The sequence below is a fragment of the Haliotis asinina genome, chromosome 10 (genome assembly GCF_037392515.1).
Source record: "Haliotis asinina isolate JCU_RB_2024 chromosome 10, JCU_Hal_asi_v2, whole genome shotgun sequence".
Lineage (NCBI taxonomy): Eukaryota > Metazoa > Mollusca > Gastropoda > Lepetellida > Haliotidae > Haliotis > Haliotis asinina.
The window spans coordinates 21571157-21586566 of record NC_090289.1 but is presented as its reverse complement, the minus strand read 5'-3'; the positions used below and the strand labels follow the sequence as shown (position 1 = coordinate 21586566).

Sequence of the window (15410 nt, the reverse complement as noted above, 5' to 3'; positions counted from 1 at the left end):
AGAAAGACGCTTCATGAAACATTAACTTCTTATACAATTTCATAACCAAGAACATAAATGCATCACGTGCAAGGCTAACAAAGCTATGAACACTCTGGAGATAGACCTGCTGTGTTTGAAAATCAGAGACATACTGTACTGAACTGATGGTGACTAAATTTCCATTGGAACAAAACATGTCAGTACAACATCTGATTTTCAAACACACTAGGTTTATCTCCATTCAACCATGACCCCATCCTCGATATCTCCAGGGTATACGTTCCAATAAGTCTCCACTATAACCTGGATGCATCTACGGCTCTGTCCGATAAATTTAATACCTCCCTTTGCTGGCTCCGCCTTCTCACAGTAGCCAGTCAGCTAGGTCATCATTATAACCGAGCTTGCCAGTGTCAGCAAAGGTAGCGGTAGCAACTACGAAGGTTTGCTCGCAGTGCATCCTAGATTTTAGGGAAATCATGCAAACAAATTGACAGGTCCAAAACTTTAAAACAACATATGCAAGAACGCCTTCTACCTCTTCCAGAGAACCTCTGCATGGTTTCTGTTGCCAAGTATAATCGATTAGATAATTAAAAAAACGAAAGTGAGTTGTGATTGGTTCGCTCAACTTCCCAGCGTAGACACCTGACTGGATCAAAAGACAGTCAAGAGAGGTAAAAAATTTATGTGGCAGAACCATAGATGCGTCCAGGGTATAGTGGAGACTTATCAGAACGTATACCCTGGAGATATCGAGGATGCCAAGCCCCATATAAAATCAAACTTCCTCGCTTTGAGGAAGACACTGATAATGAGGTGAGGCTAGTTAAACTTGTCTGTGAAGGGCGTGGTTGGTGCCGTTCATATTTTTTTAAACATTTCAATATAAGAATATTCTGTCTAAAGAAAACAAACTACTGTTTATCAAATGCAATAATGTAATACCTAAAAACTTGTTTCTATAATCGCGACTACACACGACTGAAACCAGCCTATTGTTTTGTGTGTCATGATACTGTATCACCATGGTCACACACTAATGGAATCGTCTGACGTACTTATTTACTTGGAAGAAGAGTTATGTAAGAGTTTGAAATGGCGGATGAGACAGTGTTGAAATTAGACGTGAAAGTGGAAATACTTGACTGGCTGTCAAATCAGAACCCTCCACAATCAAAGAATAGATCCTTTTCTGATAGACCTATGACCTGTAACTCATCAAAAACTGTTGATTTTTATGATTGGAGAGTGTTGATCATGCTTTCACGTACTTCCCTCACATCCCGGCATGCGACGAAAGAGTGACACTGCTGCTTTGTCAAAATACGTGCACATGCGACTAACTTGCGATTCCTTGAAACTTTGTATTCATCATTTGGGGATGGACTGAGGTCAAGCTTTTTCCAAAGTGTATGAATATTACAATGACTGCCTTGCATGGGGAAGTGGCGGAGGAGAACTCTGGTGGTTGAATTTTTTACACATATTACTGTGAACGATAAACAACAGGACGTGATGGAGTATCAGTAGCATCAATTTGGTGTTTCGCTAGACCATCATCTTGTGAATTTCCCTTTCTAAACCGAAACATATATACAATTTTCCAGATAGGTAAATGTTTACTTACGTTTTCTTGCACAATTTTGTACAGATAAGGGTGTATGTTTGCAAGGCATCCTGATATATATGTTAGATATTGTTTATGTCAGGGGCTGTTCATTGTAATTGAATATTTTTATAATAAAGGGTAACATGATAGTGAAATTCCCAAATGATTGTGGAGGAAGTATTTTTTGAGTTTCAATTGATATCAGTCATGTTGGTGGTCAAGCTGAATTAGTGCAGCAGTGTTGTATATACATGTGTAGTGAAGCGCCATGAAATCAGACACATTTTCAGTCCAAAAAGTTTCAATTGCATACGTGGAAAATTCCAAAGTCCATGTCAAAATCCAAGGAGTTGTTGTTATGTTAAGTCATCATTCAGGTCAAATGGAAGTACTTCTCACAATACTACTTGTTGATGTGCGGTGAATTGGCCTAAAATCAGATAAGTGCCAATCCAGAATTGATGCTGTCTGGCATTTCTGAACAACCAATCAGAATCCAGTATTTTCTTGAGTCATGGTAGAATTTTGGTTTAAAGCTCCAAATTTTAGTGTCAAACCCATTTGACAGTTGAAGCATTAACTTCATCAACTTCCTAATATTACTCATTATATATTGGAAAGAACCTTCCCAAGAATGTCCACTAGAACAAGTAGCGTTATGTGAGGTAGGTTGCTCACATACATGTGCCTTCATTTTCAGGTTGGTGCAACCAGCTCATAGTCAGGAGGCAACTACCTGACAGAATCTTCAACCTGAGTGTAAATCAAAGTTAAGATGGCCTATTGGGTTTACTTATACCAGCCTTCTTGATAACCCTATATTCACATTTCATAGTTTTATGGTTTCAGAGTATGACAGATTTTGCATAAAATTCATGGTGACAAACTGGTGTACATGTATTTTGTGACTGCTCAAGTTTTCACATATGAGAAGTGAGTTTACACAGTTAAGAAGTCTGATGGTCACAGTGATACCACTGAAATATATGTCACAGTTACATGTTGTTGGTTAGAGCTTCATTCGAGCTTCATTCATTTAATCACAATATTTCCTGTTTGTTATATATCTATGTAAATGTATGTTCAGTATTTCTGATAGATACAAGATCCATCAAGTATAAAGGATATTCTTAAATGTCTTATTTTCCAAGTGAGAGTATTTTGCTGTGTTTGTGAGATCTAAAGCATGAAACTCTGTTGAATGTGCTTACTTTAAGTAGGATGCAATACAGGGTAATTTATTTGTAAGTCTTACCTCATTACAAGATAACTGGTAAGCAACCTGGATAGCAGCTTTTGGGATGGCATTATTCCTTGAACTCATCACCTGAAACACCCTCGGCACATAACCTAGTTGGGGCACTTGATCCAGTAATGTCTGCTGAGTTTGGAAGAGACACACCACAGCAGTTGTCACTGTTTCAAGTACCTCTCCCTGAAATAGATGTACCTTTCAAAACCTGACTAAAGTTGCACTAATAACGATAACACAACAAGGTTCTACTTTAAGGTCAGAGTAATATATACCAACACTTATGCCATATGCCAACACAGGACAGGTAGTCGGCAGTGTAAAATACCAACACTAATGCCATATGCCCACACAGGACAGGTAGTCGGCAGTGTAAAATACCAACACTAATGCCATATGCCCACACAGGACAGGTAGTCGGCAGTGTAAAATACCAACACTAATGCCATATGCCCACACAGGACAGGTAGTCGGCAGTGTAAAATACCAACACTAATGCCATATGCCCACACAGGACAGGTAGTCGGCAGTGTAAAATACCAACACTAATGCCATGTGAATTTCAACAGTATCTTACTCAAGGTATGTGAAGAAAAATTATGAGGTTCCTGCATGCAATGGAGAAAACCCTGCTGGGTAGCACTTGGGAAGACCACTAGGAATTCAGTCAATGATGGTTATTTAATAATGTTGTTCAAGTCACAACTATGGATCAAAACAACATTCAAGAAATAAGGCTTTTAAGTGCTGATAGTCTACACAAGTTAATCCCATCGCATCTATTGGACTACGATTTTATGATGGCTGGGGAATTATCGTACTGGTTACAAAACAGGTGTGGGGATATGTCTATTTGGAAAAATGTCAAGATGGGGAATTGTCCTGATGGGGAAATGTCTGTACATGTGCTACAGAAAACTGTGAACTTTAAATTGTGCTCTTAAATTGAACTCTGATTCTGTACTTGCCATTTGATACCATTTTTGATTTTTCTTTTGCAGCAAACGTTTTGAAATTGTTTTACGAATAATATATTTATCCTCTTAGTGCTGTTGACCAAGTTAACCATCATACTAATATTTGTATTGTACCAGTATCCAGCTCAGCTGATCAAAGGCACTTTGGCTTTTTCCCCTCAGTCACTGGATGTAAATCTCAGCTCCCTGGTGATCACACAACTTAGGCGGCCAAAAGACGCACCAGGTTAAAGTGGCTTTCCCATCCTTGCAATGTACCCATTCACAGCTGGGTGGACTGGGACCCATAGTCACAGTACTTTGTCCAGGTTTTACTGCATGTGGCTAGGTGTTTGCTTATATCTATGTGGTCACCATCTGGTCACTTACAAGTGGATTTGTGGGTACATTTAAGTGCATAGGGTGTGTACTGTAATCTAAGGGTTGTGACAACATTGAAAGCATCAGCCCACAAAGTTAACTTCTAGGTTTTTACACCCAGTCACAGGTGGGCTTGATATTGGAACTGTAAGCTTGCTAGACAAAATGCCCACCACAAATCATCATGAAAACATTCATTTTCCAGATTGCAGTATCTGACTAACAATTCATACTAAAAATCAGCACGTGTAGACAATACATACTGTGGGTGCAGCAAACTATTTGTTATACAGTACTTATTGTTGTGTGCCATCTTGCTGAAGTAACCTTGGCCATATTCCTGGCTTCCAAAGACTCAAACAATCAAAACAATAATTTCATGCTTAATGACTAACATAGCTTGAAAACTTTTATTGAAAGTTATTTATAGAATTTTACTCAAAATAATAAACATTTTAAGGTTCCAGATTATCGAACCAAATGCTACCCCCAACATCACCTTGAAGTGACTCGTCAACTTATGTCACACAACAAGATATTGTCAATAGATTTCTTTACACCTTACATTGATCCTCAGAACTTTGTTGATATATTTTTATTTCAGATGTATAAATATACATGCTGTTCATGTAAATAGAGCTGGATAATGGACATGTCATTTCATGTTCCACCTGGCCATGAGAGCCTGATACCCCTGTCCAGTCTCCAGACTAGTGGTTTCATAGTAACACCTAGTGAATACCAACTAAAGCTGATCTGTAACGTTCTATGGTTACATGCCAATATTTCCTCAAATGTGTTCTATGTATTTTGAGAATCCTGTAGGTTGATCTTCACATGGAACTTTTGGGATTTCTCTCAGATTCGTAAAAACAATTTTGGGTACCTTGCTTTCTTGGCCCACTATATACCTACCAGAATGATAATATCATCTTCTCTCACTAAGAGGGTGATAAAACTAATATTGACACTGGAGGTGTACTGAGAATTTTGAAGGTATACAGACATATTTTTGTGTGATGTTGTTTCTTATTTACAATATTAAACAACTTTTCAGCTATGAAACTCTATATATGTTAGATGTACAAAGGTATTTATGTGTGTTTATGATATATGCTCGAAATCTTATATTTTGTATATCATTGATTTTTAGGCATACATTAGGCCTCTACACCCATTATTCTGTAGCCCTGCTATCCCACCACCCCTGCTGCACTGGATAAAGAGGCCATTCTCTGGAAAATAAGACTCCAGGAGAGTCATTCTGCTTGGATATTCAGTTTCAATGGTACTCATTTATCATTAACTGTGAAAAACTTTGTACATCTAACATAAAACCCTTAATCGTGACTTGGATACACACTGATACTGTTGTAGCCCTACTCAACTCACATTAGGGTTAGTCATGTCCGTTAACTGTGTCCACTTTTCCAGCAGTTCTGTCAAGAACTCTTTTGGACGACGCAGTACCCATGCTGGGTTGGTGATGAACAGACGGAGGATCACTCCACCAACAATCAGCTCCCCCTCAACATCTGTATAAACCACGGCAAAGTCCTCTTTCAAGGTCCATTTTGTGTCTGCATCTTCTCTTTGAGCTTTGTAATGCCTGTTGTTTCAGAGAACAAAAGATGTAACAGTGATATGCAAAACATTCTCACGTTCTTCTAGGCATAAAGATATCTCTGTGTAACATGAATGCCTGAAGAGTGTGATTACAAGAAAATGATGCATAAATGGCCCTGGAGTACTGTCAGAAATATGAAAAAAATTCTTTCTTTTCACATTTATCTCTACGGTTTAGTGGTTAATATGTGAAAGTGTGAAACATCTGTTAAAATAAGTTCATTCTTACTACAGTTTCTGTGGTAGAAAGATAAGAAACATAATAAAAGGACTTTACTGAGGAGAGATTAGTGCAAAGTTGTGCAAAGCAGGTCCAAAGTGACTTGTTTGGACCATGGCTGTATCTTTATCTTTATTTCAATACTGAAAGGCCACAGGCCTATAGTATAAAGACATATCATATTACACATCATATAAAATCATACGAAAACCCATATCTCACATCATACCACGTAATTCCATATCACGTCATTTTAGATCATATCATATCAAATGGTACCATATCATGTCATATTATATCATAATCTATACATTTTAACATGCAAAATCGTATCATACTATATTGTATCATACTATACCTATCATAGTACATTATATCATTCATATCAAGTCATAAAATATATCCTATAACATTTATCATGGCATATCAATCATATACATAGATCACACTAAGTATACTATAGTATCATGCCAAATTACTCACTTCAAAATATCATACATATATGTGTGTGTATTCCCTATACATCTCATTTGTGGAATAGTTCTCTGGATAACATAGCTTTGGATCACCTTTTCATTTGAGCAAGTCAACAGCGAGGAGAATAGAATTCTTTCATGTATTTTCTACGGAGAGTATCATAATGCTGGACAGACAAGAAGAAATGATTTTCGTTTTCTATAGTATTGCTAGTGCAATATTTACATACTCTGTCTTCTCTTTTTATTTTCATAAATCTCCTTTTGTCAATCATCAGGTCATAGGATGAGCAACAGAAACGTGACAATGACATTCTGAATTTCTTGGCATTTACACATGATAAATAACCTTCAGTGCAAATGCGGGTTTTTAACATGGAATAATAATTACATTTTGCTGATAGCGAAATAGTTCCCAACCACTTTTGTTGATAGATATCTTTTAGTCTTTGTGTGAATGTTCTTAAAAACAGTGGCGGCGACAATACTTTTTGGTCGTACCAAATGTTATTGAATCCAGTTGAAAAAAGAAGGTTTTTGACATCCGATGCCCAGTTCTGTTTTCCACTTTGGTGGCTCAATAACATCATTAACATTTTTTTGGTAAACGGTGGGGTGGCATGTTTATTAACTTTATCCAGTATTTGATTACACTAATTTGTTGGGATATGTGGAGGGGGAACATGCCGCATTCTCCATATACCATAATGTCTGATGTGCTCATCTTTACTCAGCAGGTTTTTTTTGCAGGCAAATAGATGAACTTTTCCTTTACCTTCAAAGTATTTTAAGCCCAAAATTTCGGCACCATAAAGTAAAATCAGACTGATTTTGGTGTCGAATATTCTAAAAAATGTTAGATTTATATCTCCTAGTACTTTTAGGTTCCTTAATACGCCAAGTAGAACCTTACGTGCTTGCACAGATGCATATTTTGCATGAGTCGACCATGAAAGAATATTTGTAAAATATACTCCAAGGTATTTGTATGATGTAGTTGTCTCTATGACATTGCCCCTATAATACCATATTTCCTTTTTTGATAGTTTACCTCCATTTTTGAATGCAATTATCTTTGTTTTATCCATATTTACAGTCAGACAATAATTTTGGCAATAGGTTTCTAATTCGTTTATTTGTTTCTGTAGGCCATTTATAGTGCTAGAAATGAGTACAATGTCATCTGCAAATAATAGGCGGAAAAGGTGGAACATATCGGGATGCAACTGGATCCCATATGAGCAATTTTTCTCAATCTGGGCGGCTAGCTCGTTTATGAAAAAAGAGAACAGAAATGGACTGAGTATGCAACCATGCCTAACTCCAATGTTTATGTCGAATGTTGCAGACACTTTGGTGTTATTTCTAACACAGGCTTTGACATTTTCAAATATGTCACTTAGCAAAGTATTCATTTTGGGACTAAGTCCGTTTATGTTAAGTAATGACCAAAGTTTGTCTTTGAACAGAATTGAAGGCCTTAGAAAAATCAACAAACAGAGCATGTAACTTACCACCTTGGGTATTTAAATATCTTAGGATCACGCTCTGCAGTATAAACTTGTTATCAGTTGTTGTATAATTCTTCCTGAATCCTGCCTGGGCTTCATTTATTTTGTCCATGGATTCTCCCCAAAAGATTAATCTTTAATTAATAATGGATGTGAACACTTTACTAAATATGCTCAACAATGTGATGCCTCTGTAGTTATCAACTATCAAATTTCCCTTTTTATGTATAGGCACTATTATCCCATCTATTTCTGGAGATTTGTTAAGTTTAAGCTTATTGATATTATCTAGGATCTCTTGTCTGGATATATGAGAGTCAAGAATATCTTTTGTAACATCACTGGTTGGATCAATATCTTCTGATGTATAATCTTCTCCCTTTGTGTCTTCCTCGTTACTTGTATTTTGCCCCAAAAATAAGTCTCGAAAATGATGAAACCATTCCTGGATTTGGATACTGTTACAAGAATATTTTTTTCCTATTTAGGGATTTCACTTCCTGCCAAAAAAGTTTGGAGTCATTTATATTTTCTTCTATTGTTTTTTGTTTCTTATTATAGAATAAAGCACGTTTGTGTTTACAAAGGGCATTATATTTATTTCTTGACAGATTATACTGTGCCAATGAATATTTATATTTAAGTTTCCTAAACTACATCATTCAGCTTTGAGTTTTCTGCATTCGTCATCATGCCATTCGTTTAAATCCTTTTTCGTACCTCTACACTTTCTTTCATATCTGATGCTGCCAGACAGAAGGCGTCTACTAGAAAGTTAACGCTAGTATCTATACATGTGAAGGCACTGTCCACAGATTTGTCTAAGATATTTTGTACATTGTCCGAAAGAATATTTTCCCTAAAAGAACCAAGCTTGTTATTTTCCCAAACAAATCTAAAAGTATTCTTGCAATCAGATTGCGTATATGCGACGATTTCACATGAAGCATATGTAATTTCATAGTGAGCGGCAGATGTGATAACTCGGATCGAGATGGTATCACAAAGTCGGATACATACCAAATCAAATAAAGGTGCAGAGGATATTATATAGTTGACAACACTTGTGCCATTATTGCCCATGAAAGTAAAATCTCCAACTTTATTACACTGAATAATTCTAATGTACTGATTAACTGAAGTTCAGACAACTTTAAGAGAAAATGTCACATGCCCGTGTACTACTTATATGTGTGTGACACACTCTTCCCTTTGAATGATATCACATTTGGTTTGGAAACATACACAACATATGTGGTGAAATGTTAAGAGAAATCCCAGTTGTGAATCCTCGTGGTACCTTATTTACTGCACTTTGGGTTGAGTGAGATTATTTCTAAGTTGGTGAAAAGGCATGTCGTATGCAGTGTCATTAAAAGACAAATTTACATCCATTTTAGAACATTCACATTTGATGAAGAGAGATGAGATTTAACATGTGTATGTGTCTGTGCATGGCTATTTGTAATGGTCCACACTACTGCATGTGTAATCAGGCCAGCCCTCTGAGATATGATGTCATACTCTAACATAAATTCATAATCTGTACACTCCCAACCTCCAAGATATTAACTACTTGTTATATGCCCATTATTTTGAAACAAATATGAGTGTTTTGATGACACTTGCTGTAAAGCAGCTGATGTTTGAACTCACGGTAATCTACTCAGCTGACATATGCTCTATCAACTAGACAATGGAGGCACGTCAGACAACACATGACACAGTATGTTTGAGTCAGAAAAAGACTGATGAATTGTAAATTCTGTCACTGTACAAAATTGCCACATAAATAAAAATAGTACACATTTAACATTACTAATGCCCAACAGCTCACTGATGTTTGAAAATTTTCCAGACTCAATCAAAAAAGTTGTTTCAGAAAGTATCATCATTGTTATCTGTCACAGTCAGGTGAAACCGCAGAAATGGAACAGCCACTATCTCATCGTGCACAGGATACACATGCCTGATGAAAAATTAAGTTGAATGCTGACGTGAAACAGTTGATGATTAAAGTATATGATTTTTTCTTTGCTGAAGCAAAATGGGGCAAACCATTTTATATTATTAATAAATTCCCAAAGTGGGCATCAAAAGCTTTAGGAGTATCAGCAATGATACTGACAAATGTTCCGGAACACAAACACTGTGAGGGTGATACGAAGCAGGTAGGGGTCGTGTCAAAATCACACAAATTAAAACATTTGGACATCTTTCAAAAGAACCTTGTAAGGCAGTCTATCAAACAAGGTCTGTTCTGAAAACAAATACATGTCGCTGAAAATTTTAAACAAGAGTCATCAGAAGATGACATATCCCCCCAGTCAACATATATTTGAAAGGACAAATCATCTGACAATTACTTGATGTTTTTTTAGACTATGTTTGAATTGTTTCCATGGAAGTCATGAAAAACATAAATGCCATATATCTGTAAACAGCAAAAGGCACCACTTCAAGATCTGTTTCATATATCTGTCAAGATCTCTTGAAAGATTGGTTTTCCTGTTGTGCTTTGGAAACAAGACTAAGTCTGAATTGTTTCCATGGAAACCGGGGAAAATAAAATGCCAAAACTTTGTGGTCTGCCTCAAATATCTGCCAGGTCTTGCTGAAAGATTTTAAATAGTTTTCGAGTTCTGCTCCGGAAGCGAAGCCCATCCCTCCATTTTGAGATGTGTCAGAATCGTTTCCATGGAAACTGGGAAAATGATAAATCCCCAAAATCTGCAAATACCAAAAGGTCCCACTTTAAGGTCTGCCTCACATATCTGCCAAGTTTTGATGAAAGATATTACAAAGTTTACGAGGCCCATCCTTCCTATCGAGACTAAGTCTGAAACATTTCCATAGAAATAATAAATCACAGAAACATGTACATAGCAAAAGGCACCACGTTAGGTTCTGACTGATATATCTACAAAGTTTTGCATAAAAATATTGAACCATTTTTGAGTTCTGCTCCAGAAACGAAGCCCACCCCACCATAAGACTAACACCCAAATGTTCCATGGAAAAACAAAAAAAATATAATTGCCCAAAATCTGTAAATAGCAAAAGGCACAACCATAGGCTGAGATTACTATATCTATCAAGTTTGGTAAAATATATTGAACGCTTTCTGAGTTATGCTCCGGAAACAAAATGATTACAGACGGACGGACAGACGAGGCGTCGACTATATCCCCCCTCTGCATTTCATGCCGGGGAGATAAAAATGTACAAAATCTGTAAACAACAAAAGGCACAAACACGGGTTCAGATTATTATATGTACCAATTTTGGTCTAAAAATATTGAATGGATGGACGGACAGACAGACAAGGCATCAACTATATCTCCCTCCCCCCGCATTATATGCTGGGTGGACAAAAAGCATTTGAATGAAAAACACAACCTCAGAGTATGAAGTACACACTCTGGTGACTCTTACACTCTTTCGGGTATCATTATAAGAAAATTTCGGAGCAGAATATTTTAGGACTGTGAATGCAATGATATCATATGCTTGAGAAATAATTTTCTCCGGGTAATATAGAAGTGCGAGGAAGGGTTCGAGCCAGTGTACTTGGACGAGACCTGGGTCCATGCCTTGCACACTGCAAGCAGTCAGTGGGTACCCGATGATGGTGATAAGGGGTCACGTAGAAAGCTGCCTTGAGGGATGGAGAGAGACAAATCATTCTCCATGCTGGTTGCTCCAGTTAAGGCTTTCTCCCAGACTGCAACTTAGTATTCAGGGCAAAGTCCATAGATAACAAGGACTACCATTCCGAGATGAATGGTGTCGTGTTCATTGATTGGGTTAAAAACAAGTTGGTACCAGCTCTACCAGATAAGTCTTTCATCATAATGGACAATGCCCCATACCACAGCATGCAGGACCTTGACAGGAAAGACATGACATCGAGCAGTCGAAAAGGTGATATGATATCATAGCTCAACAAATTTCAGATCGCATGGCCTTCAAAGGCAATGAAGCCTCATCGATATGAGATCATAAAAACCCACAAAGGTGAACCTTTCTACGAAGTTGACAGTTCCATAACAAGTAAGGGTCATGATATTCTGCAACTTCCATCCTGTGACCTTAACCCCATTGAAATGATACAGGGTATTGTCAGAGGAGATGTTGCCAGATCAAACACAACTTTTCGATTACATGATGCAGAGGTTTTGGTTAAGGAATCCTTTAACAAAACCAATACTGAAACTTGGCAAAACTCTGTCAACAAGGTAGCTAATGTCATTGAAAAAGGTTACTGGTCTCGGGATGGCTTACAACAGGCAACTGTTGTCATCGCTTTAAGTCATGACTATGATACTACGACAGACGAGGAACCAACAGGTCTCCTAGAATAGATTTTGAGATGTCCCTTGCCATGACTAGCTGTTCCATTCCTGCGGTTCACCCTGCTGTGACAGATAGCGTTTGGAACTTTAGCATTTTCAATGATGATAGTTTCTTAAACAACTTTTTCGGTGGAGTCCGAAAAATGTTCAAACATAAGAAAACTGTAGGGTACTAGTAAATGATAAACATATACTCTTTTTATTTATGTGGCCATTTTGTACAATGACAGAATTTGCAATTCATTAGTCCATTTCTGACTCAAAAGGACAGTAGATATATATAGTTTGTTTTCTCCATTGTTATAAAGAGCAGTACACAAAATGAACAACACAAAATACAATATTATCAGTCTCTCCTAAAGCTCTAATTAACAAGGATATTGCACATACATACATCCTGTATGTACATGAACTTGATACATGTAAGTCCTCACAGAACATAGTCAAAGGGTGCTTATAGTAGTTGTTGACTTCTTGTGTGAACCTAGTACTCATCCTGCAAAACTCACTTTGGGATCCAGATTTGAGGGAAATAGTTCACTTTCATAAAGGACACTTGGAAGCATTACATCTTTCCATATTTTTGTGCATACAATCAGATTAACGTAATTAAAGCGAAGGACATAAGCATAGAGAGTTTATGGCTGTGATAGTTGACATGTGGAGCTCCCATTTGATGTAGACACAATTTCTGCATATTATTTTCTTGTACTTGTTTTGCAATGCTTTGTCCTTGGAGAAGAAATATAGGAAGTTCAAATCAGCCATACTAAGACCACACAAAATATGCACTATCCTGTCACATAAAGGAAAAAGAATTAAGTACATACCCATCCTTGAGTTTGTGCACAGTGTCAGACACTTTCTCCCTTGCCTCATCATTCCAAATCAATTCTGGGTTTTCATGAGAACCTGGAAACATGAAAACATGTCATCATATATTTGAGCATGAACAAATACAAATACATTTTGAAATGCTTCTTCTTTCATATCCTTATATCTTCATAATGACAATACACACTGCCACTTGTTAAAGGGGCACAGAAAGTTTGCGATTTAGAATAAAAGTTGTCAAACTATCATTTTCATGAAAGTCATGATGGGTCATTTGGGTAATAGTTGAACTTGTGTGTGCTGGTACGAAGGTCTGTCACTAGGAAAGTGTGGGTTTGGGATGGGTTTAGGATGTGAATGTGTTGAGATGAATCAATGATGAGATGAATGATGTTACATTCTAATACAAAACATGTATCTCCTGTGGATTGAATGTAAGAACACAAAATCTATCCTTCTCTCCAGATGATGATCCCACGTATGAATACAAGAGTCCAGCAACCTATCCTTCTCTCCAGATGATGATCCCAGGTAGGAATACAAGAGACCAGCAACCTATCCTTCCTTCCAGATGACGATCCCACCTAAGAATACAAGAGACCAGCAACCTATCCTTCCTTCCAGATGACGATCCCAGGTATGAATACAAGAGACCAGCAACCTATCCTTCTATCCAGATGATGATCCCAGGTAGGAATACAAGAGACCAGCAACCTATCCTTCCTTCCAGATGACGATCCCAGGTATGAATACAAGAGACCAGCAACCTATCCTTCTATCCAGATGATGATCCCAGGTAGGAATACAACAGTCATCAGAAGATGACCACCCGGCCCCCACAATTGTCTGACAGTTACCTAAAGTCCAACTTGATGAGATAAATCTGTCCACCCATATACAAAAGTAGTGCAATAAAAGTTATAAAAAAATGGAATTGGGATTTGTAACTTTGTACTTCTGTGTGCAAAACACACCAATATCAAAGTCAAAACACAAACACAGATTTAAAAAGAATCTCCTATAGCAAAAGACAGCAGTTTTTGTCTGTGCACAGTTTCATCAAAGAAAATCTTATACACTTGTGAGATATGATCATTACAAACACACCACAATGAACGGATTAGAAATAGAAAACAACTGCCATGGAAATTGACAAAACATAAATTCTTAATCCAAGAGGTCTAGAGGTTTGTAGATGTACACAGGATGCTATGCTCCACTGAGGTTATCCTGGTTGTAACACTGTAACATTTGTTTATAGGGTTCTCTTCTACTGTCACTACATCCTGAACAAATGGATTCACACCCCACACCCCAAGTCATGGGCAGCATCTCTATGATCTACCTGTTCACATAGGCATTGATCGTTCATGTTCAATTTCCTTAAAGGTCACATGCAACGTAAAATAATACTTTGCAGATTCTGATATCTTTCGGTATGCACTTACCAAAACAAATCATCAAAATTGCCAATTCAACCTATCAAGTTGAAAAAAAAGCAATGAAAAAAAAAGCCTGCGAAATCGGAGTTCAAACGATTCACTAAATTTCCCCTAGCGTTGGGGGGAAAAGTGGTTTCAACAACTGTGCTGCACTGCCCCCTTGACGCATGTGCAGTGAATAGGTTTGCGGAGCGTGAAACAGTATGCCTGCCCGGAGTATGAGGTCGTGAGCAGTAGTCTAATCTTGGTTGTGTACATAAACAAGTAAATAATCTACCCGTTACATAAAAAAACTTGTTGACGGTGGTAAGCAGCCTCTGTCACAGAGAAAGCTCAATGTCTATTTTATTGACACCTATATGTCTGCCTGCCTGTCTGCTAACGACAATATGCAATACACAGCTTCATTCATTGACCACACGCAATTTGAACTTCACATCTATCAGGCTATACGCCATAAACAAAATAAATTGATTTCTGACTTGTGCCCCCAAGTCCTGTCTCTGCCACATTATGTAATAAAGGACAGGTGTGACACTTGTACACGACATGTTTTTATGACTGTGGGTTGCAAACAAACTACATCCATTTTTCCCGGATGACTGGATCTGATGCAAACTCTTGTCAGTTTCAAGTCCTGCTTTGTACTTGGACGAATGACAGTTTCCAGTTGCGCAGTAGTTCACCATCTCTACGGAGATGATTTTTGACTGGATCGAACACAAATTCAGAGAACATGTATCTACAAAACCCAACATCTCTA

At 37.5% G+C, this 15410-nt stretch overlaps 1 protein-coding gene across 1 annotated transcript in view; it reads right to left on the bottom strand.

The window, feature by feature from the left end:
* The window catches only part of LOC137298857 (dnaJ homolog subfamily C member 13-like), a 318010-nt gene that overhangs the window by 19765 nt on the left and 282835 nt on the right, over window positions 1–15410 (bottom strand). The window contains exons 50-52 of the mRNA XM_067831190.1: window positions 13202–13283; window positions 5576–5792; window positions 2850–3029 (exon numbers count right to left, since the gene is read on the bottom strand). Of these exons, the coding sequence (XP_067687291.1) occupies window positions 2850–3029; window positions 5576–5792; window positions 13202–13283 (479 nt within the window). The remainder of the gene's footprint in view (window positions 1–2849; window positions 3030–5575; window positions 5793–13201; window positions 13284–15410) is intronic.